This window comes from Tetrao urogallus (genome assembly GCF_951394365.1).
Source record: "Tetrao urogallus genome assembly, chromosome: Z".
NCBI lineage: Eukaryota > Metazoa > Chordata > Aves > Galliformes > Phasianidae > Tetrao > Tetrao urogallus.
The window spans coordinates 38259992-38285857 of NC_136816.1; the positions used below are offsets into that span (position 1 = coordinate 38259992).

Sequence of the window (25866 nt, forward strand, 5' to 3'; positions counted from 1 at the left end):
TTATTCACATGTTGCCATTACTTACAAATCAGCCAAAGTGTCCCATGATACCTACAACCCTATTACCTGTCCTAATGATTCCTGCTTATACCCCATGGACAGGAATATTAGGTATAGTAATGGCAGTCATTTCTCTTTTCCAAGTCACACAAAGAGTCAGTGTGAAGACATCTCATGCAACGCAGAACTTTAACATAGATGAGAAATGAAGACAGCTCCTAAATGTGACATTTACCCTATGCTTACATGTCTATATGATGTACCCAATAACCATTTAATTCATAAAAACCTGGAGGTTAAAAAATGGAGCTCAGTATTTAACATCTGAGTCACGCATATATGTGGACACACAAAGTATGCACTTTGGACATATCTGACACTCTTATGAGTTCTAATTATCACGAACTCTGCAAATAATTCTATCAACTCCTTGCAGGAAAAGCAAAGAATATCATCTGCTTGCTGATCAGCGAGTATCTTGTAAATATAAGTTTGTTTTTTTTTACCCTACTGATTTCTTCTTTATCTGACCTGGAGAACTATGGTTCATTTAACCAGTAGATCAAACAAAATGCTCCTTTATTTGGTTGCTGCATAGTTAGTTGTAAGTTCTCTGCTTACAGTAGTTTTCTGGTTCCCAGAAATATTAGAAATATCCATATCAGGTACTTATCCTTTAATTTTACCCAACGAAAACCCTTTGAAAGAAAGACAGAACAAACTCAAGCCTGACTAAAGATGAGACTGTCATAAAAAAAAGCTAATGGCAACTGAGAATACCAGGTTGAATGTCAATTACTGGTTGCACAAATTAAGTCTCTGTATAAAACAATGTACAATTGCTGAAGTATGGGGAAAATGTCTTTCCAGGACCAAACTGCATCTCTTAAGACAGCCAAAAAACTGCAGTCCTGCAAATCTGCTGTTCTCGCATCTTCCACATTTTCCTTTTTCTGTAAGGACACAGGCAGAGAAAAACAGAAGGGCTCCCTGCTCTCAGGTCAAAGTCTGGATGGGCAGTGGCAACTCAGAGAGCAACTTCAGAGACTGCCTTAAGTAGCCACTAAAAGCCAAGGCTGGGGAACATTTAGTCAACTAAGAAACTTCAGGGAATAGAGCGGCCAAACTCTTAAAGCTCTCAACAGAGCACATGCCAACTGAGATTTTTCAAAAACTTATAAAAGCAAAGGCATTGCCTTGACACCAGAATAATGGCTAACCACTCATTCTATTTCTAGCTGTTGCTCCAAAGCGCAGACACAGTAAAACTCAATGAAAGGTTAAAAATGATTATAACATTTTGTTTTTAAATCTAGGTTCAGTTTAAGAAATATCTGGAAGGAATTTTCTTAAAACCTTTTTAAAGCAAGTTACATGGAAAATTTCAGACCAAATGATTATTCTTTGGCAAAATTATATATAACTGAAAACAAGACCTTAAAAATGCGAAACACGAGCAATCTGAACTCAGGGAAATACTTCCAATTCAATCTCAACATAATAATTAAAATTCCAAAAGTGACACATGTATTTAAAGCTCAAGAGAAACACATACAAGTTCTGATCTCAGCATTTATTTGTGTTTACATTTTTCAAATACTTCACTGTTAAGAGCGCTGCTTCAAGTTGACTTGAAAAAAAGTGAAAATTCACAACAGGATTTCTTAGACACTCTAACATCCCCTTTTGTGACAGTCAGTCAATCAGTGGAGCTAAGGCTGCTGCACTTAATTGATAACTTCTCCTTCTCTTACATGGGAATGCTGCATACAGAGGTATGCATACACTCGGCAGTACTTTCACAGTTTGCCTCAATTGTCTGAATCACTCATAGTCTCTGACTTATGAAAAAATAAGATCTCAGTAACTTCAGTGGTACAGAACAAGTTCTCTGTATTCAGAATTGCTCCTCATCAAACAGTACACTGTGGTTTTTTTTTCCTCTGTTAATGGAATTTGAAATAAAATCCATCAATATGGGAAGTACAAAATCCGAAGTCTCTTCCTCTAACACTCCCAATCACCTGCAACGTGAGCCCAATTTTCTTTCCTTCTCAGCGATTATACTCAGTGTTACCCAACTTTTAGAATAAATCTATGCATTGTCCATATTCTGAATAAATTAGTGGTATCAGAATTCACTGAAATTCTTTATCTTTTTCCAGCATTAACTTGTTCTAGCCCTGGGTTTGTATAACTAAAGACAAATAGAGTATACAGTGCATATGAAGAGAATCATGGGAGGAGGTACGGAATCTCCAGGTCTACAGCACTGATGATAGACTGATTCTTCAATTTCAGGTGCTATTTCTTACTCACTTAACTAAGGTTTATACATCATGGACTGGAAATGATGCGAGGCTTTTAACAGTAGCACGTGCAGTTTACTTGGGGATGTATAATGTATTTTTTTGGCAGTGCTGAAGCAACACAATATTTTTTTTTTATTTGGCTTTTCCATAGGAAGGTGGCACTATGCCCACTGGAATCAATGCAGCATACTGTTTCTCCTGGCTGATTCACCCAAATATCAAATTCGAACCTTTGATCAGTGGGAGTGTTTTTCTGATATCAACAGTAGATGGTACTATGCAACACAAATAGTTGATTTTTAGGAATAAGATTACTATCGCTGTTGACTATTTGAACATTACACTTTCTCCCCTAACTGCTCATTTACAAATAGCAAAATTCAGCATTGCATACTGACTACGAAATGTAACATAAAACCAAGCATTCATTCACAGAATCTGAACAGGATACTAGGTGCACTGGGAACCCATCAGATAAAACTGCTGTAAGAAAACCGTAGAGAACTACAAGAAGGTCACAGAATATAGAGACTAAAAGTTAGCTTTCTTTTTTGTGTCATGATTTCCCATGAGAATTCCAATCAAACACTCTCAAACTCAATTACCAATCTTAGGCTCCTGAAGGCAAATGTGCCAGTTGGTATTCATACACTGGGCTGAAACAACAACTCATAAGAATGATGTGTTCACATCATTTTAAATCGGGGTAGTCAATGGGCAGCCCTCACAAAACTCTTTGTTGTCAGGATTTTGGAACCAGATTCCAGTTGGAATGCCATCTAAGTGGATCATTCAAATCAGTAAGCAGGTAAGAGCTATTTGCCAATCTTACTTACCATATGGGGCTTATCAAAGAAAGAAGTGGCAGCTGGGAACAGAAATCTGCCTTGCTCATTTTGCACTGTTTTAATGTACCTTTGCGTGTGAGCTGAAGCAACTTGGCTGTTCTATCTCATATAAAGGCCAGACTAGCACTCCAGTTGACTCCTGATGTCTCTCAAGAACAGAACTTGGCTTCTGCGAGAAAACAACTTTTTTGGCTTCAAAGTCTTCCATGGTATATTCTGTGGTGTTTTCCAGCACAAAATGGAATAAAACTATACATTATTACAGACATATTTGAAAAGCGTTCAGAACTAAGTGCTCCAATTTTTGTGCAGTTCACTGTATGAAGAATATAATTAACCTTGGAAAACCCCTTTCCAACTAATCTTTTTTTATATATCTCACATGAACACTTCTGCTTTTAACACAGGCACTAATGTGGAATTTAAGGAAGAATCTATGCGACAACTTTGTCTGAATGCAGACTAGTCCCAGTAAGTCCTTCTGCTAAGACACAACATCATGTGTAGAGGCTGAACCTGCCCACCAGTATTCCATTATATGTTGCTGCCATGTGACAGATGGCAGCAGAGGGGCAGCCTGACAGAACGGTGTCTGACATGGTAGTGTGTATGGAACAATGGTGTGGAATTGAATTCCTCCACGTGGAAAAATTGTACCCATTGACATTCATCAATAGGTGCTGAACAAGCTTATAAACAGAAGGTAGACCAACTTTGTAAGTGGTACAATAGTGATAGGGGAAGTGGGGATGGCTTTAAACTAGAAAAGGAGAGATTTAAGTTAGGTGTTAAGTGGAAGCTCTCTTTACTCAGAGGGCGGTGAGGCATGGTGCAGGCTGCCCAGAGAAGCTGTGGATGCTCCATCCCTGAGGGCATTCAAGGCCAGGTTGGATGGGGCCCTGGGCAGCCGAGCTGGTGGGGGGCAGCCTTGCCCATGGCAAGGGGTTGGAATTGGGTGATCTTTAAGGTCCCTTTTATCCTAAGGCATCCTGTGATTCAGAAACTATTGAAAATAATCAGAGTTGATTTCATATACACACCTCTTAGACATTAAAACTGAGTATGCTATGACATGATCTTCTTGCAGTATTTAAGGTCTTCACTTACTCCAAACCTAGATGTGGATTTTGAATATTTTATGGGAGAAAACAGCAAGGGAATGCTGGAAAAAGTTTTCCTCCTGTGTTTCACTCCCTTGGCTCCATTTCTGTTGTAAGCACTCTTAAGAGAGAAAAGTTAGTGAACGGAACACAAATGAGGAAATTACATTTATGCTATTATTAGTGTAAATCCTTTATGTCAAGTTAAACAACCAAGATAAGAGTTAGAAATAAGTGGGAAGCCTCCATATAATGAAACTGGACAGAATCGAAAAAGATAGAAAATCAATACATTATTTTTTCCTCAAATCTTATTAGCACTATGCAACAAATTACTGCAAATACAGAAAAAGTGACTGGCACTTTCTGTTTTCACCACACATAGTTACTGTATACTCTTGCCCTTCTTCCTAACATACCTGTTATCACAGAAATTATTAATTTGGGCCAAAACACACTAGTCTGAAGGCAGTAACATGGATTATCCTTCGTCATGTTATCACCAAAGTACACAGAAAAATAAAACACAAAGAGTTTTCAGTTTGAGATAGGACACCACAATAAACAATAGCTCAATTGTAGGTATTATGTGATATTAATTGCCTATGACCTTTAATTACAGTGATTTGTCAAAATAAATGAACTCAAAAATATTATAAAAAATGCAAGCTGTGAATTACATGGTATGCTAATTCATTAAGAAGCAATTAACAATAACTTTCATCAGAAAGAACTTTTTTGTACATGCATCTTTATCTGCATGTGCAGATTGTTTAGAAGAAAATTTAAGGGTTTTAAAACTGAGATTAAGAAGAGATTGAGAAGAATGTTCTTTTTTTCAGAAATAGTAACATTTTATTAACTTTTCAAAATAGCTTTGTTTCTAATGACTAAATTAAGAAAATGTAATTATAATGATATTAGTTCTGCACTACTTAAGATTATATCAGGTTTTCAATCACAAACTCTAATTTTCATGACTATAACTCAATAGCAGTGACATACGCTATGTTGAGTACTGGCTCATGGTTTCTTCAAAAAAGCAACATTAAAAATAGAAACACAACCCTGCTGCTATGAGTTATACACCATTTGAAATGACTACTGTAGGCATACCTTTTAATTCATTCAAAGGGACTGCCACTAAAGGAAACTGGTTTCCTTCATAATCTAATAGAATAAATCTCATAGCACTTAGAACCATTTGATTTCAAACAAGATTTGGGGTGGAACATTAGAGCTTATTCATGCAAATACTATACAACAGGGTGCAAACTAATGCAAGATGTTTTGAAACACAGTTCTGAATGATAAATCTCCAGTCTCCACCTTTTCATAAAGCAGATTAAAGATATATATTGAAGACAAAGAACAAATGCCTGCTATTGAGAAAAGGTCTAAAGAATTGGAAGTTTTCTGAGCTAAATGTAGAAGGACTGTGGAACTACACTATCCATGATTTTAACAGCTATAGAACTTCATCAAAAAAGACAGGCTTTTTTTTTAGCACACAGAAGTTGAGAATTTTTGTTTTTCCTATAATGCTATTTTCTACACATGGTAGTTTAACATCTTCTCATTACTCTCCTTGACATTCAAGAACAGACACTGAAAAGAGGAATATGAGGACTACAGAAGGCCTGCAGAGTACAGTGGATCTGCGCAGCACTACGAGGCAACCAAAAGGCACTGTGATCACTTAGTGGAAGCTACCTGTGCTCAACACCATTTCAACACCCTGTTTAGTCTGTCATTCATTTCCATAGTGCTACTGTTCCTGCATATGAAATTGCCATGCTGATCTTCCCCGCTGCTGGAATGGTACTGTGAATTACCACATCGGAGTTTCTAAAGCACTTTGAGATCCCTGAATAAAGATGCCATGTGAGTGTAAAAGATCAGACTGCATGTTTATTATTATTATTATTATTTTTCAGAGTATAACTCAGATCTTACTTTGCTTCCAGTGCCAGTGCAATGATGCCTGCAGCCATTGGTGCAGAGGCTGACGTTCCAGTATGGCTGTCTGTGCAACGCTGCCTCAGGTCTGTGGTGATCTGGAAGAAATTGAATGTGTGAAATTTAGAACACAGCTTCAGGAATCAGAACAGGTTTCATTCAATCAAATGAGTTGCACATGTGGAGGGTATTCACTTCTTTCATTGCAAAGGAAAAAAAAGCTTGTCTGAATACATGATGTCAACATTCTACTCTGATCTCTAAGTTCTTTGTGAACTTGAAGATTGTACTGCACTGAAAACATAAGTTAGTATCCATTTTTTTTCACAGCACGATCAACAAAAAGACTGGTAAATTAAAAAAATCCATGGGGTTTCATAACAGCATAGTTAGAACTCTGCCCTATCATTTGCCCTTTGCACCATCCAAGAACCTCAAAATGCTTTACAAATAAAAATGAAGTTCACAATGTTTGCATCATAGAGTGATCAGGTGCATTTTAGATAAGTAAAACCTAGATACAGAGATGTTAACTAAGTTGCTTTTTGTTACGCTTCAAGTACGATGGTATATGTTTCTGCTCATGCAAACTTCTGTGTTTAACAAATGGGCCTTTTGTATTGTTTATGCAATAATTTACATGAAATTAAGCAGGAATTGATCTGAAAAGCCTGTTGTCATAAATTCGTCGTAGAAACCAACTGCCAATTAGTTATTTACAAGTTCTTTACAGAGAGAGTGGTGAGGTGCTGAAACAGGCTTCCCAGAGAGATTGTGGATGCCCCATCCCTAGAGGTGTTCAAGGCCAGGTTGGATGGGGCCCTGTGCAGCCTGGTCTAGTATTAAATGCGGAGGTTGGTGGCCCTGCCTGTGGCAGGGGGGTTGGAGATTCATGATTCTTGAGGGCCATTCTGTGATTCTGTGATATTTGAAGCTTTAAATTGTTGTATGTGCTGGACAATGTGCTGCTACACACTTGTAACATGGAACCCAAGTGGACGTATAAAACTATAGAAAGCAGGCACGTCCAACCCACAGCCCACAGTCCACATGGGGCCTGGCACAGCCCATCCTGTGGCTACCCGCTGCCCTGTGCCATCATGATTGCAACTCTGCCTGCTGAATGGCCCTAGCCATCCCCAGGCACACACCCAGTGCTCAAAGCCACAAAACACTGCTGCATGATCATCAATGCCTGGACTGAAACCAGGGCACGGGGAAGGCACAGTGCAGTGCTAATGCAAATGATGGCAAATAATTGTATGCATTTTGACACAGTCCTGTGAACAGCAAAAGAATAAGCATTCATGCTTCCCATTGTGATCAAGGACTTTGAGAACAGGTTTCAAGACTGAAAAAAAAAAAAAAAAAAAATCACTTTTATGGTTTATTAGCAACTCAATTTTAAGTCAACATAAGTACACTGCCTGCAAACTTTTGAATAGAATGTATAGAGTTGCAATCAGAAATTCAACTCAAAGAAAAATCTCATCATGTCTCTCTATAGGACTTTTATAAGCCCTCTCTTATCAGAGAAAAATATCCCTTACTTCACAATCACACTTTATTCACATCAGTGCTTTTTGGCAGTATGCGCATTTGTGAACAACTGTTTTCAAGGATGAAGCACAAGAAGAGTAAAATTTCTCCAAAAATCTCCAGTGAACACCCTGACAGCTCTCAAAGAATTGCTGCCACTGCCACTGAATCAGACTCATGCATTAGTGTCACGGAGTTATTTCTAGATCTGACTCTGTGACAGGGGTATAAGCCCAGAAGTAGGCAAAAGAGAGAGGGGGAAAAAAAACTACCCCACTACCACAGTGCGGCTGGCCCTGGCCTGTGACTAATGAGGCAAGGCATTGCAGGCCTTATGCTCCAGGAGAGGGGGAGAGGTGGAAGGGTAGGGAGATAGCAGATGGGTTTAAAAAAGAACAACGGCAGCAATTTGAGGAGGAATGGTAATTTACTAAATCCAACAAAATCAAACACAATGAGAGAGAAAAGTGTGTCAAAATACGAGGTCTTACACTAGTAGACTGTAAGGGAAGCATGTGCTCTTCTCCATGGCAGAGAGAGAGAGTCAGCGAGAGGGAGAGCAGCCGATGTCCTGCCAGGAGCTCCATCTTTCTATCTCTGCATGCATTCCCTCCTCCCCTCCCCTCTGAGAACCCAAAATGCCCCAAAAAAGGCAGTCCATGGAACAAGAACATTAACTCTTCTACTCCCGCTGTTTTACATGATGTTCCGATGTGGAATACCGACAAGAAAAATCACAAAACAACATTCCACCCCTTATTCCACATCACTACATCATGCTTACCTTACATCTATGTACAGACAAAACAGTAATGAACATGCATTACATACACACATATCTATATACATGGAGTCACTGACTGTACTCCCCCAGCATCAAATTCCCTTGTGGTACACACTGGATGTCCCCATTTTTCTCCATCACCCACCAAGTGCACTGAAGCCCTTGTGTAAAAACAGTTCCAAAGATAGGTCTGCCCTTCCCAGAAGCTGGAAGGACCCAAACTGCTTTTCCCAACATGCTTTTTATATGTACCACAGGGACCTTATCTTCTTCTACAGTATGTAGGGAGCTGGACTGCATAAGACCATCTCGACTGACTAATCCTCTAGTGTTGACCAGCCAGGTGGCTTCTGCCAAATACTTCTCCCAGTGCTTAAATGTTCCACCTCCCATTGCTTTCAACATGGTTTTTAACAACTTGTTGTAGCATTCAATCTTACCAGAGGCTGATGCATGATAGGGGATATGATAAATCCACTCGATGCCATGTTCTCTGGCCCAAGTATCCACAAGTGAATTTTTGAAATGAGTCCCATTATCAGACTCAATTTTTTCCAGGGTGCCGCGTCGCCACAGGATTCACCTCTCCAGACCTGGAATTTCAGGTGGTAGCATGGGGTACTATGTATGTTTCAAGCCACCCAGTGTTTACGTTCATCATGGTGAGAACATAACGCTTACCACTGCAAGATCATGGCAGGGTGATATAATCAACCTGCCACACCTCCCCATATTTGTACTTTTGCCATCGCCCTTCTCCCTAGAGAGATTTCACCCTCTTGGCTTGTTTAATTATGGCTGTGCCACAGTCATGGATAACCTATATAGTAGCACTAGTTAAATCCACACCTCAGTCTCTAGCCCGCTAATATGTCATGTCTCTTCCTTGATGGCCTGAGGTTTCATGGGCCCACCAACCTAGAAATAACTCTCCCCTGTTCTGCCAGTCCAAGTCTATTTGAGCCACCTCAATTCTATCAGCTCGATCTACCTGATGGTATTTGGTGTGCTTCAGTAGTGCTACTCTTAGGCAAATGGCCATCTACGTGACACCCCTTTATAACTATATTTTTTGTTCAGGCAGCAATGTTTTTCCACAGTTCAGTAGCCCAAATAGGTTTACCCCTTCATTTCCAGTTGTTTTGTTCCCACTGCTGTAATCACCCACTTGAGGGCATCAGAGTGTACTGGGCACTGGTGTCCAGCAGTGTTTTATATTCCTGTGGTTCTGACATGCCAGGCCATTGAATCCACATAGTCCAGTACACCTTATTATCCCTTTCCCCCTTCTGACTGAGGGCAGGGCCCCGCTACTTTTACCTGCAGTAATGGGAGCAATTTCGGTAGCTGATCTGTTTTGTAATTCTCTCACTAGTGCTCATAGTGCAGGAATGGGTTGGTGGTGCCACTTCTTCATGTCCTCTCCATGCTCACGTAAGTAGCTCCACAGGGCAGCTCGAGACATAAATTTACTGTGGTCCTTTGCTCAAACAGGGTGGTGTTTGCCTTTGATAGCTGAGACTTTAATCAGTTCGATCGGCTCCTTCAGCAGACTCTAGTGATCATCCTGGTCTTCCTCAGGTGTTTCTGATATAGCCATGGTTCACCGTGATTAATCACTAGGGACAATTCCTCCAACAGTGGAATTCCTCCAACAGTGCCTGTTTCTTATCCATTTTATCTATCCTCTTATCCACTTTATCTAGTCTTTCTGTTACTTTGGAGATGGCTGAAATGGAAGCATGGGATGGAGGTAGTTTTTGTTCAAAGTTTTGAAGTGTAAGAATCAGTTCAAAAACTGGGGGTCTTCTGCCCTTGAATCTATTTTACATTACTACCAGTGTACTGGCGTACCTTTCTGGCGCTGTTCTTGTGAACTTCCACCATATTTCAGATGTACTCCTTACCCTCCAGGACCATGGCTCTGGCGTAGATCATTAGGAACAAATGTGAGATCATACAGCATTCCCACCATGGCTGTTTCGCTCAAATACTGGATACCATACTCAACAGTATTCCACTTTCTCATCTCAGGCTCCAGATTGTCTTTGAAGGGATGTCTTTCCTTCACAGCTAATAACATTCATTCCCAGAGGGTGTTGACTCTGTCCAGACATCTATTAATCCATCTGTTAATAGCTGAGTCTCTGGCAATGCCTCCTAATTGGCAAGCTTCATTACTATATAGGGACACGCTACTGGCCTCATTGTTCCAACACTGAAGAAATCAGGCATCAATAAAGTAGGCATCAAAAGTTCTTTTTTGTGCCTTGGATTTCAGTCATTTTTAGGGGTCGACAAACTGTGGTAACAGTGACTCCCTCCTCATCACTCTCCTCTCCATGTCTCTTACTTTTCTCAGTTGCCTTTCTTGGTGACAGTGGTTTTGGGAAGGGCCCCTCACCTGGATCTTCTTCTTCTTCTTCTTCTTCTTTGTATGGACACCAGTTTCGATTTCTGCCCCTCCACAGGGGCAACTGACATTGATACTGGTGCTTCCTGTGATCGGTTGGGTTTGACTGGGAGGTTTTTCCCTTTGGTTTGGATCTCAATTTGGAAACGCTCTCTCCCCAGAACAGTATGATATAGAGCTTGGTAAGCCAAGCCCCAGATAAGTCGTTCCTCCTCAGATCTTTCTGAGCTGCACCATCACTTACTCAAACGCTCGCTTAGTTTCTAAGGATTCCACAGGTGTTCAAGAGTGAAATCCCATGACACTGGGGGTCTCAATGCTTCTAATCTCTTTCCTAAAACCATATTCCCTGCCACTTAACGTTCTCTGATTTAGGGAAAAGCTTCCTCCACATAATGTAAAATACTATTGTAGAGAATACATTCAGAGAGACCGATAGCACGTCCATAAGCCAGCATCCCAAACATGTATAAGGAACTGAGAAAAGCACCTGGAAACCAGTCCAAACATCATATCGTCTGTTATATTAGCTAGGATGTATAGGAGCCAGGCAGGTATCTCCATCAGTACTCTTAATTGGTTATATGTATATATGCAACTCTGACTCTGAACATGATGAACTTAAATTAATATGTTCCAAGGAACATAATGGTCGTTAGTCCTCTATACAATGCTCTTAAAACGAAGTTAGAGATTCATAGCTTCTGCCTGCATTCTCCAGCAATAACTGTCATGGAGTTATCTCTAGATCTGCATCTGTGACAGGGGCACAAGCCCAGAAGGAGACCAGAAAAGAGAGAGGGGGGGAAAAAAATCACCCCATCTTCTGCAGTGTGGCAGTCAGCCCCAGTCTGTGACTCATGACGCAAGGCACTTGTGGACCATGCCGGAGATGGAGGGAGGGGGAAGGGTAGGGAGATAGCAGATGGGTCTGAAAAAACAGATGGCAACGATCTGAGGAGGAATGGTAATTTACTAAATCCAACAAAATCAAACAAAATGAGAGAGAAAAGAGTGTCCAAATATGAGGCCTTATGCAAGCAGACTGCAAGGGAAGCACGTGCTTTTCTCCATGGCAAACCAAGAGAGAGCAAGTCAGTAAGAGGGACAGCGGCTGGTGTCCTGCCAGGAGCTCCATCTTTCTTCCTCTGTGTGCCAAGTCCTCCAGGAGTGCCACTCCTCCCCTCCCTTCTGAGAACCCAAAATGCCCAAAAAAGGCAGTCCACGGAACCATAATATTAACTCTATAACTCCTACTGTTTTACATGATGTTCTGATGTGGAATACCAACAATAAAAATAACAAAACCACAATAATTAGTCTCATGCAAACAAGGTCAGATGTCCCACTAGGCTTATGTTAATGCTGCTATTTTTATGTTAGAAACGATATTTAAAGCAATGTTGTGTTACATTAACTATATTACGTATTTCATTTGAGGACCAAGACAATTTCTCTTCACATGGCCAAGCAAGCCAAAAGGTTGGATGTCCATGACATAAAGTGTAATGTGCAATACCAATTAAAGAGAAATTTGTCTACTTAGTACTGGAATGTTCTCATCTCATAATAGATTTTCTTGCAATATTTTCTGTAAGATAATAAATCATACACAAAGATTTACTATTCTAAATCTTCTTTCAGGCAATATTAATCTGCATATATAGTCTCTGATCTATTGTCTTTTTTTTTTTTTTCTTTTTTTTTTTTTTGAAGAAATATGTCCTAGAAAGTGTCAGGCAGTAGAAGCAATCACTACTATCTAAGAGAAGCTTAAGGAGAATGCACATGGAGTTGCGACCAGTTGCTAGTGAACAGCAGTTCACATGACAGAAACTTTTCATGAAGGTAGAAAACCCAATGACCTGTGAAGTCAAAACTTAATTCTCAAAACTTCAATTGATCCTTAAGATTCAGTCACTAATAACATATCCACCTGAGTGCCAAAGTTGCTAACACATTTTCTCACCAAAGAACAGAGAATTCTTGTGTTTCCATCTCATGTCACTCATTAGCAGTGTACTTCATCCCCAAAGTGGATGTGCACAAAGATAAGTGAATGAGAGGATCAGAGGATCAAAATATCATGAAGAAGTACAGGACATACAAGAATGTCTGTCTAGTTTTGATACTGGAAGAAATGTAAAATATAACCTGAAAAAACAGACACATTGTTCTAGGTACAGTAAAACAATTACATGTATTAGGTATAGGTTTCACACATTCACATTAGCAATATTCAGTCTTATGTGTACTGCATAAAATACATAAAGATACTAAATGTTTTCATGGGTAAACATACACAAGCAGACACAAAAGACTTATAATAATTGAGATGAAGCTAGCAGGACCTAAGAGTCATTGTTGAAATTAAGCAATCAGCAAGCGAAACAAAATGGAAGATTCTAGAAATTGAAAAAGACAGATTAAATCATTTATAATGTCATATCCTTAGATCAGTGAACTCATCAAAGGTCAGAATCAAGAACAACGGAGTCAAGAAGGAATCTTTTTTGTCCTAATAATATCTTTCATAAAAGTACAGACAGTCTTGAAATTCTCCTACTATCAGCTAAAAGCTGAGCCATATAAATAAGATTTCTTTGTCTCTTACCTTCTCTCATAATAACTGTGCATTAATTTATACAATGACAATCAAGAGCAGTGGAAAATCAGCATAAACAGAGATTCCATAAATGTCCTGACAGTATTAAGAAAAGAAACTGTAGCAGGAACAAACCTAACACCACACTACCTATCCATGTAAAAAAAAAGTTGTGATTTTGCAGCTAAGATTAACGTGACTAAGGACTACAGGTTGACTTACAAGCTTCACATACGCTTTTCACAAGAACTACTCTCAATGTAGTGGCAGGGAGTGTAAGAGAGGCCAGGAACATTGCAGAAAAAGACTGAGTAGTACATTATTGTCTTTTCTGCATTCTCTGTGGCAGGGGCTGGGTACCCTCTTCCCCTGCAAAAACTGTGCAGCAGGCTTGTTCCTCAGGAGACAGAAGGATAACAAAGCCTACAGGAGCTCAGGCAGGGAGCTATCACAACTACTTTGCCTTAAGGGACAGCCTCTCAATACAGTGATAATTGTGCTATCTTTGTTTCTGATCCTCTGGAATAACATGCTTCCAGAGCATTTTATTGTCCTGTAGCTATAGATATCAAGCATAATAAAACCATGACATCTCTTTATTCAGCAGTGTTGTCTCTCAAGCTGCAAGCAGATGTTGTGGCAGCAGCTTGAACTACAATCCCTTATCTCTTTCTTTCACAGAGTAAATATTTCAGCAGAAAATGTGTAAAGAAAGCTCCTTAAGTGGAAATCCCATTTGAGCTATTTCAAAGGGAAGTTACTGACAGGAGCTGAGATGTTTAGGTGTAAATTACCTTCATGATCTAAGGCATATTTTTCAGCACAATGGGTTCACTGTTAGAGAAGTATTGTATCTACCTTGAGAAAAAGAGTACAGGACCGCCAGCAAGTGAGAAACCTTCAAGAAGAAAAACAGTGCTCCAAATTCCTGAACCACATGAGGGCAACATCATTAATCACAATAAAGGGATACAGTATTTGACAGCATGTGAAGCTTCCATTAGCATATATTAGCTGTTATTGCCTTCAACAGGATGGAGACAAACAGGAATTTTTGAATCTGTCATTCAGTACAACATTTATTTGCTTCAACAATCATCATAACAATTGCTGACTTACGAAAATGCTGGTGAAACTATCCAAGATAAGCCCACACAACACTTTTTTTGGATCTTAAGGTATATCTACTTCTAGCTCTTCTTAAACAACTAGATTTAATGGAAGACAATGAATTTGATGGAAGACAATGATTGTGGTACTGACCTAGTTAAATGAACTCAAAATGAACAATCTAGAACAGACCCTATTGAAAGGCAGACAGAAATTCTAACAATCGCAATTTAACACAGTAGTGTTAGCTGCCATATATACAAGTCCAACAGCTTTCAGAAAAGGCACAGATTCTTCAAAGAACATACTCTAGGCACACAGTAATAATTTTGTAAAAGCAACTTGTCCTGAAGAGACAAGGAGATGCCATTTCTGTACAGTCATTATTAAGACTGCAACATCAATCTTCCCAAAGTTCTACCAGCTGAGAGGTTAATGCCTAAGGTCTAAAATGGGATGTTCCCAGAAAAGAAATTGCTCATTCTTCCTAAGTCTCTTTATTTCTTGTTATTTCAAATTTCAGGACACGAGCTATCTGAATTGACTGAAATGCTTTTTACCTTCTGCTACAATTCCTCAAGACGAGTTGGCTTCTATGAACCTGTGTTCCTAGAAGCAACAAGCATTTAACAAAAATCTTCAGTTCCCTTTGTACAGCTGTACCTACTCAAAGTAAATGGTGTCCTGTTGTGTCTTAATACTCTGTAAGAGTCTCTGAACAAGAGCAGGTTTTTATTTGTGTTTAAGGAATGACAGTTTTTTGTTTGTTTCAACTTCTGCTTAAGGCAAAAGCAAGTCATCAAGGCAGAAGTACGCCTTCAGAAAAGAAACTCAGGAGATGACAAGGCATTTTTTACAAAATAAAGTAGGAGAAACAGAAATAGAGAATTTAATTTCAGAAGGTAAGTCATGTAATATGTTTGCAAGTAATATTAGTGTTTTAGTTTCAGTTGGGACAGAGTTTTTCTTCATGCTGTGTCTGATACACTGCTATGTTTTGGTTTTAGGAGAAAAACAGTGTTGGTAACACAGTGACCTCTTACTTGTTGTTGAACAGTGCTGCACAGAGAGAAGGTTTTAGTTTTCTCAGCATCTATTTCCCTGCCAGCATGGGGGATGGAGGGACACAAGGAGCTGATAAGAGAGGAGAAGACAGAGTCAAGGCAGCTGACCCTAACTAGCCAAAGGGATATTTCAAATCATGTGCCATTATGTGGAAAGAAAGGTAGAAAAAAGAGGGAGTTTGCCATTGCTTAGGAACTGGCTGGGCATCGGTTGGTGGATGGTGAGCAACTGGTTGTGCATTGCTTGTTGTAAATACATATATGTGTAATTATCATAAATATTATTGTTCTTTCCTCTTCCTTTTCTCTATCTTAGTAAATACTTTTTATTTCAACCCATGAGTTCTACTTTGTGGGTTTTTTTGGGTGTGCAAAGGACCGTGTGGTGTAAAGCTGCCTGTAGGGTTGAACCACAGCAGTGAGGAACTTCCACATATTACCAATGCTTTAAGATGTCATTTAGAAAAAAACAAACTAGCAAATGTGATTCATTTGTGCAACACGTCTGGTAAATGAAAGGCCCATATGGATAATCATACTTAAATAGTACTAGACATACTAGGTACGTGGTCCAGAGCTGAGAAGCCATCTCCCCAGTGTTGTTCCCAATGTTGTTGCATTCAAAATAGCAGAGACAAGAATAATAGAAAAAATACTTTTACAACTGTATATTGCTGTCACTAGTGCTGCACTGTTTCTGTTATGAGGAATAACTGCTACATTGAAGTAGATTTTCAGGGACTTTACCTTCTGTTCATTTGCCTTTGTCCCGGAGTGTGAACTTCTACACCTGCAGCTGTGCCTTTACTTTGCAGCTGCTCCTGAATACACCAAAAATTAATTCTAGTCCTTTTCTCTAAGAGTCTCTAAAATACATACATCAAATCTGCATCTGTGACATATTTGTAATATATGTATCTGTTTGTATGCTGTCCTTAATGGGCTAAAATATTATGTAATACAAATGTGGTGCACCATGAAATCAAGCACATTTTGATTCTTTCCTGAGCAACAAGGAATTCATAAAAGATGCTAATATCATTGTGTTTGACAGCATCTATTAGCTCAAATAATTTCATACCAGAATGTGCTGCCATTTACGTTAGTTCTGTCAATAAAAGTCAGAAAAAAAACTCCCTCTGGAAACCAGAGTTGCATTAATGAAATTATGCTATTATTTACTAACCTGTGATGGTATAAGTCTGAAAGAAACCTCCTAACATTATGTTTTATCCCATATTTGTCCAAGTAATTACAAGAAGATGTAGTATTGACAAGTGGAAAAAAAATCATTTTTAGGTAGTTATAAATGTGGGAGTGCTTCTTTAAATTGATAGTAACATTATAATTTTTATAAGAATTTTAATGTATTTCCTTCTAGACTTCACAATGAGTGCCTAACATTTAGTACCTGTTTATGCACCTTATAATGCATTCTGCGTACATTAGATAGGAAAAAAACCCAACATTTTTTAATATATATATACATTTTAAGCTGGAGGACTCCGTGGAAAAACACAAGGGAACTGCAGAATCTGACACTATAAACTGTGTTGCAGTCATGCATATTTCTGCACCACAACAACACAGTGTGTCATGATACTTCTGAGTTATATGACAATAAATAAGAATGGGTTATATAAATTTTGATAGTAAATCCAATGTTGAGTGACTTCTTCTGATTAACTTCAGTATTACGTACTTTTCTCCTGTTTTAGATACAAGAGTCTCACTCTCACAGACCAACCAAATGTTCCTTGATCAAACACTGCTATTCTTTCTGTGTAAAGGCATGAAGGTGAGCTCTGAATGGCTAATTTGTTCACTGCTTTTGCATGAAAGAGTTTGGAGAATTATATCTAACAATAACATTTCTATTATCCTTTTTTCTTCTATTCTTCTATTTTTTCACTTCAAGCTTTAAGCATTTTGCACTAAGGTATTAAGATAATCTCTGACAGAAAGAGCAACAGCCCGAACAAAATGTACGATGCCAGTGGGAAGGAGCAAGAGAAACACACAGGTGAGAGCAAAGCTCATGTATCCATGAGGGTGCATATTGAAAAAAATTGCTCAATATTCTTGATTAGAAGGGTTTCCTCCACAATTTCATGTCTTTTCTGACTTGGCAGTTATGTAACAGAAGCATGCAGTCATTATCTTTATAGGTTTAGACACAACACAAGTTGTTTAATGCATACTCCAGGCAGCCCTGCTTTGCCACTGAAAATGTAAGGAAGACAAATAGGCTTGCCTAGCTTTGAATGCCAAGCACTAGCAGTAAAATGTCCTCAGATGGGACTTTTGTGTTTTCAAGAAGTCAACAGACAATACAGTATTGGAAAAAGAGCCCTGGACGGAATATGTGCAGTCTAATATTCAAGCATTTGAGGTCAGCGAAGATTATGGCACACAACACAAGGTAGCTTTACACAACAGTAGTCAGGGTGCAAGTTAAGTTCCAGTAAACAAAGGATCAACAGACTTAGGTTAATTCTTATGGCTGCTCAGCATGCTTATGCTTTAACCCTTCACTGTGCACAATGACATGCTTTGTAGTAACAGTCAAAACTTGGTATATGTAACTGAATTTATCCCAAAAGAACGGAGGATGTGATTAGAAAAAGTACCTAAAGAAGTGATGATTTCAATTAAAAGTTAATAGCAATGTAAAGTAAATGGATAGTTCATTGAATGTCCCCCTCTCAGTAAAATAATCTAAATGAAGTTTTCAGTGTATACAAGAATGATGAATTGTCTTCCTATTCATAGCTATTTCAAATAGCAAGTTTAAATCAGAAGTTTGGAAGCATTAAAGAGTTTTACGAGAGCTGGAAGGCAACATGTAATATTGTATTGTTTGATTTTACTAAGTCTTTGAACTCTGGAGACGTTCCAGAAGATTGAAGGAAAACCAGAACTGTGTCAATATTTTGAAAGAGTGAGCAGTATTGCCCTAAAAATTCCATCTTCTTGCCAAGTTTTATCTGGTGTAAAATAACTGATGCAAGATTTAAGCTAATGGTTAATTAATTCACTCAATAATAAAATGTTTAATAGTGAATGACTTAGGCTGCTGGAAAAAAAAGGTTGCCCAATCACTGCACTTATTTTGTTCTGGTCAGCACATCTTTTGAAGGTAGAATAGTCAGGATTCTGCAAGGCATATAATGTGATACTACACATTAAAACAATTCTGAAAATGATTTAAATTTAAGAGATGATACATAGATTTAACACAAAATAATTACCAGGTCTCAAAAAATATATATGCATGCTTAAAAGCACATATTCTAAGTTGTTTCTTATCTGGCCTGCTAAGATTTAGTTCTTCTGCTTATAATGACATAAAGCTTGGTGAAAACCCCAACATCGTCTGAGGGATGCTGCATCGATACAAACATCAGAGAAAGTGACGATGAGGACTAAGTCTGGAATGAGTCTAAACTAGTACCACCAGAGTCAAATAGTGTAAGAAGGCCCTCCCACTTGTGCCCTATGCAGCAACTCTGAAAAAGAGAGGCAGCAGCTCTGAAAGTGACTTAGGTTCACACAGTGATGGACATGTAATGTTAACAATGAGGTTTATAGGTCCCAGTGAGACTTACTGTATAAATACAATGGAACTGAGGTGGCAATCACAGATGCACATTTCCAAGTGCATCTGTGCATCTAGCAAAGGCAGGGGAATGTCTGGAGGAGCTCTGTAGTGGTCCTACTGTAGACATTAGTTGTCCGGTCTGGGTACAGGGGCAAAAGACTAATTGAACCAGTGGCTGGTTTTCTCCAAAGTTTTCAGTTTCCCTGAGGATAGCTGGCATAGAATCACAGAATCATAGAATGATTTGGGTGGAGAGGGATCTTCAAGGTCATGTAGTTCCAACTCCCAGCTACAGGCAAGGACACCTCCCACTAGACCAGGTTGCTCAAAGCCCCATCCAGCCTGGCCTTGAACGCCTCCAGGGAGGGGGCATCCACAACCTCACTGGGATACATGTTCCACTGTCTCACTACCCTCACAGTAAAGAATTTCTTCCTAATATCTAAATCTACCCTCTTCCAGTTTAAAGCCATTTCCCCACATCTTGTCAATACATGCCCTTATAAACAGTCCCTCCCCAGCTGTGGGGCCTGTAGGCCCACTACAGACATAGGCGGTGCTAGGAAGGCCATCCCAAGGTCCCCCCAGAGCCTTTTTTTCTCCAGGCTGAAGAGTGCAGCTCTCTCAGCTTGTTTTCGCAGGGGAGGTGCTCCAACCCTCTGATCATGTTTGGGCCCTCCTGTGAACCTGCTCCAACAGCTTCATATCCTTCTTGTGTTGAGGGCCCAGAACTGGACACAGTACTCCAGGTGGAGTCTCATGAGTGCAGAGTAGGGGGACAGAATCACCTCCCTCGACCTGCTGGTCACGCTTCTCTTGATGCAACCCAGAATATGATTGGCCTTCTGGGCTGCAACAGCATACTGCCAGCTCATTCTGAATCTCTCATCAATCAGCACTCCCAAATCCATCTCCTCAGGGTTGCTCTCAAGCCATTCTTTGCCCAATGGCAGGGCAGTTTTGTCCAGTAAAGTGAATGACCAGGGGTCTTGAAGCTGAAACGATCTCAAGCTATTCTCAAGCTTTCAGTGGGTAAGACACTCAGCTCACTGGTGTGGAGCTAGGCCATGGAATGCGAGTGCTCAGTAAGCCACTTTTGGTATGCAGGACTGATGCTATGGAATGAACCGAATGCCAATTTAAGGTGCTCCATGCTAATGCTCATCAGAGCCCAGAAAAGGTGTTGGTTCATCTAGACAGTCACAGGACAATGACCACAGAAGTCATAACTTGCTAAGGAGTTTATATCAACTCACCTGTCCAGTCAAATAGCCCTGAAAATGGTTGGTGCCACTGCTGGTGGTGTGGAGCCATGAAGGCTACACTGTGACTAGTAGGAGGATTGTTTGGTGGCCTAGAAGTCTGGGGCATCAGCCCTGGTGAAGCCACCACTAGTGCAGATCTTGGTGTCAGTAGCAACTATTCAAACAAACTATTAAAGGCCAAAGTGGAGGACAGTTCCATATGAATAGCAGTTGAAGTGGGTCCTGTGCAAAGGGCAGGAACTGGTCCAAAGGTGATGGCCTCTGTTTCCCTCAGCCAACCAAAAGGAAATCGGATTCAGATCTCCCAGACTGGAGTAGGAGAGACAGGTGGCCAGAGTTGCCCAGTGCACTCACACAAGCTATCCTGGAGATGCTACTGATAGCCATGGGAAAAGCTCTCTTTTCTTTTTTTCCTTTTTTTTTTTTTTTGCAAAGGGCTGGACATCCTGGAATACGTTTGTCGCAGTGAGGCGTCCATGCCTTGGACAGCATTGCAATAAATAAAAAAAGCCAATAAAATATTATTTTGGATGATGATACAAAGCTGGAAGGAGCAGCTGACACATCAGAAGGCTGTGCTGCCATTCAGCAAGACAGGCTGAAAAGCTGAGCACAGAGAAACTTTATGAGATTCATCGAGGGCGTACAGTCCTATACCTGGGCAGTAATAACCACACAAATATGTAAAGATAGGGGCTGACCTGACCTGCCAGAAAGGACAAGGACCTGGGTGTCCCGGTGAATATCAGGCTGACCAAGAAGGCACAAGAGTGTAAACAGCATGTTGAGGGAGGTTATCCTCCCCCGCTACTCTGCCCTTTGGGAGGGCTATATCTGAAGTACTGTGTCCAGTTCTGGGATCTTCAGTTCAAGAAAGACTGGGAACTACTGGGGAGATACCAGTCAAGGCCTACAGGGATGATTAGGGGCCTAGAAGAGTATCTCTTATATGAAAAAAGGCTCAGACCTGGGAGAATTCAGCCTGGAGAAGAGAAGACTGAGAGGGGATTTTGGCAATGCTTACAGGAATCTTAAGGGCAGGTGTCAGATGGATGGGATCAGGGTCTTCAGTGGTGCCCAATGACAGGACAAGGGACAACAGGCACAAACTGAAACACAGGAAGTTTTGATGAACATGAAGAAAAACTTCTTTACTGTAAAGTTGACGGAGCACTGGAATGAACTGCCCAGAGAGGTTATGGAATCTCCTTCTTTGGGGAGAAAACCTGCTGGTGCTTTCCTGTGCAACCAGTTGTAGGAACATGCTTTAACAGAGGCACTGAACTAGATGATCTCCACAGGTCCCTTCCAAGACCTACAATTCTTTGATTCTGTGATTCTGTTCCTAAGAAAACATGCTTTGCACAGAATGATGCAAGAAGCTTAACTTCATTTATAAAAACAGAACTGATTGTGCTATTCAGTCTGAAAGAAGGATGTCAAACGCCTGGAAATTGAAGCTAGCTAGAGATCAGACAGCAAAGTTTTTAAATGATTATGCATAATTAGGACTACTTACTCTAGACCTGACTGGATATTTTGTACTTTAAGGAAAGATTAAGCATATTTGTAAAAATTACTGATCAACTGACCATAACTACTGCATTTGAAGGAATCAGGGAAGTTCTACAGACTTGGCTATGCAAGAAGTCAGACTTGGAGAGTCACAATGGTTTCTGTTGACTTTACATAATATTAGTCTCACTTACAAGTACATAAGTTGGTGAAGGTCTTTTAAGGGACAGTAAAAGGAATTTAGTCACAGAAGTGAGGACTGCTAGGAAACTGAGTAATTCTTTTATTATTTATTAAGTAGAAAAAGAAACATGCCAGGAACAGAAGATAAGGTTTCTGTGGAGAGAAGTGAGTAAAGAACAGAAAAATTACTGGAACAAAGAGGTACCTCAGAATAAGTTTAAGACAAAAATTAGATCATCTGAAAATAAGGAAGAATCCAAGAAGGCATGGCCAGCATCCCAGAATCCTGAAAGACAAAGCAGACACTAATAAAAAAATAGCTGCAAGAATTTTAACTCTTCACTGACACCAAGAGAGTTATTTGCAAACAACCAAAAGAAGGTAATGTTAGACCAACACTTCAGACAACATCTGAGGGGAAAAAGAAAAAACAACAAGAAAAAGGCCACCTCATTTTATAGGTATAAAGAAATGAAAATGTACACTATTCACTGTAATTAATAAGCTAGGAAGAAGACAATACCCAAAAAAATAATTAATAGTTAGATAAGTATATTGAAGACGCTGAATTTGAAAAAGCAGGTAATATTAACAAACCTGGTTAATAGTAATACAAGGGTTTAAAAGTCTGAAAGGAGCAATATACTGATCACTGAAAAGTATATCTAATGCATTCAATATTTAAAATGCAAATTTATCATACTGTACAAATTCTGATGTTATCGATAGTATATCAAACAAAATTAAAACAACTTCTGAGTTTCCATCCAAGACAAGAACATAACTGAAAATGGATGCACAGCCCGTTCAGAAATGGGATGACAAGCAGCACAGCAAAGAAGAGCACCAAGTTTAATCTTGCTCACAATATACCAGCTACTAGGAACAGGTAGCAATTGGAACAACCTATGTGCAGTCTGCAGTTTTCATACAATAATAAGCACATAAAGCTATTAGTACTCCGTAACAGCAACCAAAGGAGGTTTATAAAGATGGTGAAGGGTCTAGAGGACAAGATGTACAAGGCTCAAGTTCTGGGTGTGTTCAGCCCAGAGCAGGGCAGGCTGAGGGGAGGCCTGATGGCTGCTCCCTGTGAGGACAGGGAGTGGAGGGGCAGCGCTGAGCTCTGCTCTGTGTGACAGCGACAGAGCCCGGGGCATGGAGCTGCGTCAGGGCAGGAGCAGCTGTGGGTTAGGGACAGGTTCTGCACCACAGCCTGGCCAAACATTGGTACAGACTTCTGAAGGCTGTAGTCATGGCACCGAGCTGCAGGTGTTCAAGAAGTTCTTAGACGGTGCTCTCAGAAACATGGTTTGATTTTGGATGGTCCTTGTGGAAACAGGATCTGCAGTTGATATTTGTGTTACAACTCAGGTCATTCTACAACTCTGTGGTTCTATGCTTCTAATAATTGAGTGTCCATGAAAGTAAAAGAGGAATGATGCTGTATCCAAAGAAATCTGAGAAAATAGACAGGCAGGTAAGAATACCTATGAATAATATGTATGTTATACATATGTATGTATCCACATGAGATTTAAAAACTAATGATAACTGGATTAAAAAAAAAAAGAAAGGAGGATGTGTTCTCAGGCCTATTGAACTTCTAGATATTAGTAATGAAACAAATTATTTTGGTGGCAATGGCAATAGGATTCTTGAAAGCACCACTGAGAGCTGGCAGCAAATAATTGAGTGGAAAAGTCTACTATGAACCAGATATACCTGCACTGCTTCAGGCTGCAACTTACTGCTTGCTTTCAAACAACCAGATATGGAACTGAAAGTATGGTGACAGCCACCACCTAAAGTACTGGATGAAGTCAGATTTTCCACATGTATTTTTTTCCTAAAGCAACCTATTATTTAGTGTAAATCAGCTACTTCTCTTTCCCTTCCTACAAAGTCACCAGGCAACATATAGATCAGTATGCAACAAAACAAAAATAAAAAACGTACTATTTTCCTGTCGTAGGATTCTCCACTGCTGTATGTTGTAGCTAGTGTGGAGGCACATTCTTCTAGGTACCATGGCTTCTTTCCGCTTTCAGCTGTGCTGCTTATGGAGATAGTGTAGATGCTATTGGTGTAGCCATCACAGGAGCAGTGGTCTCGACTCCTTCCACCATTTCCAGATGCCCAAACAAAAACTGACCCTAATCCTCTTCGTCCCTGTTTGGAAAGAACACAACAGATTCGAATAATAATTCTTCCCCCTCACGCGTTTAATAAGCAAGCATTTGTACACAAAATCTACCTGATATGAGAAAGACAATAAAACAAGCTTTCTCACTGAGACAAACCTGAAATAAAAACATGATTTAGCAGAGTTTGGAATTAGACATAAATATAATTCAGAAAATGAGTAGGATGTACACAGCTTTAGAAACAACATTTCTACAGTGCCTATTTGTTGCTCCACACGTATGTTGTCCTGCCTTACTAAGAAAGACATGCTGAAAACTCAGAGAAAACATTGACATATACTGAGTTGAAACAGGAAAAGAAATAGCATACTTGTACGTAAAACTCTTCGTAATTCACGCTACTTTTGGTCTATTAACTCTTCTACCTTTTTCTGTCTTCCTGGATTGCCAGAGGCATTAAATACTATTTGTGTAGCACTCGATACTGGCAAACCACAGTTTCATGGTTTCATAGACACTCTAAATCATGACACTCTAAATCACAGAATCACAGAACTTATGAAGTGGGAAAGGACCTCAGGTCATTTAGTCCAATTAATCTAGTCCACTGTAAATACTAAGTGCAAAACACAATATTTGAACAAAAACTGACAAGAAGATCTGTACAAATCAAACACCAATGCATTAGCTCAGTGAGATATTTTATGCATATGAATAGTTAAACAACTACTTAGGAATATTTGTAATTTGAAATGAGGACTTAATGTAGGTAATCTCATATTGACATTTTATTAATATGGCAAAGTTATGTAGTGTCCAAATGAATCAAAGCATATTTTCAGTGATGCTGGTAATCTTAAATAGGCATTGATGTTAAAAGTACAAATAGTAATCTACTTTGCTGATTTTATTTTGATTTTATGCTGAATTTACATGATTCATGGCAACTGAAAATTCCCATGACTGACACGGGTCATGTAAATTGAAATTTTCCTGGTTTATATTTGTACATTTTATGCTGGTGAATTAAATTCAGATTCAACTTTATTTAATTCAGATGCAACTTTATGATCTCCTTTAATTATCAGCAGCCACTGTATGGAAGCATAAAATTCAGGTAGGAATGCTCAACAAAGTTTTAACTTGTCTTTGATTAGGCTACATACTGCCACCTTCTTTCATAGGACATTCTCTCAAACAAAGGAATATCCTTCTAAGTAATAATTAAAGTAACATTTTCATTTATACTTCATTTCTCTTAACATACCACGTAATATCTACCTGGGTTCTGTAAGAGCTAAGCCCATCTCTGTGCATGATATTTATGGCATAAAACATCACTTCTTGTGCAAGAATTAATCACTTGGTCATGTAAGGAGCATTCATTTGTTTTTCTAGACAGAGTGCAATTGCTTACCACA

At 39.5% G+C, this 25866-nt stretch overlaps 1 protein-coding gene across 1 annotated transcript in view; it reads right to left on the reverse strand.

Annotated features, from left to right (window-relative positions):
• PCSK5 (proprotein convertase subtilisin/kexin type 5) overlaps positions 1-25866 on the reverse strand; it is a gene marked incomplete at both ends in the record, with an annotated part of 197944 nt that overhangs the window by 51156 nt on the left and 120922 nt on the right. The window contains 2 exons of the mRNA XM_079548178.1: positions 6217-6317; positions 24258-24470. Coding sequence (XP_079404304.1) covers positions 6217-6317; positions 24258-24470 — 314 coding nt within the window. The remainder of the gene's footprint in view (positions 1-6216; positions 6318-24257; positions 24471-25866) is intronic.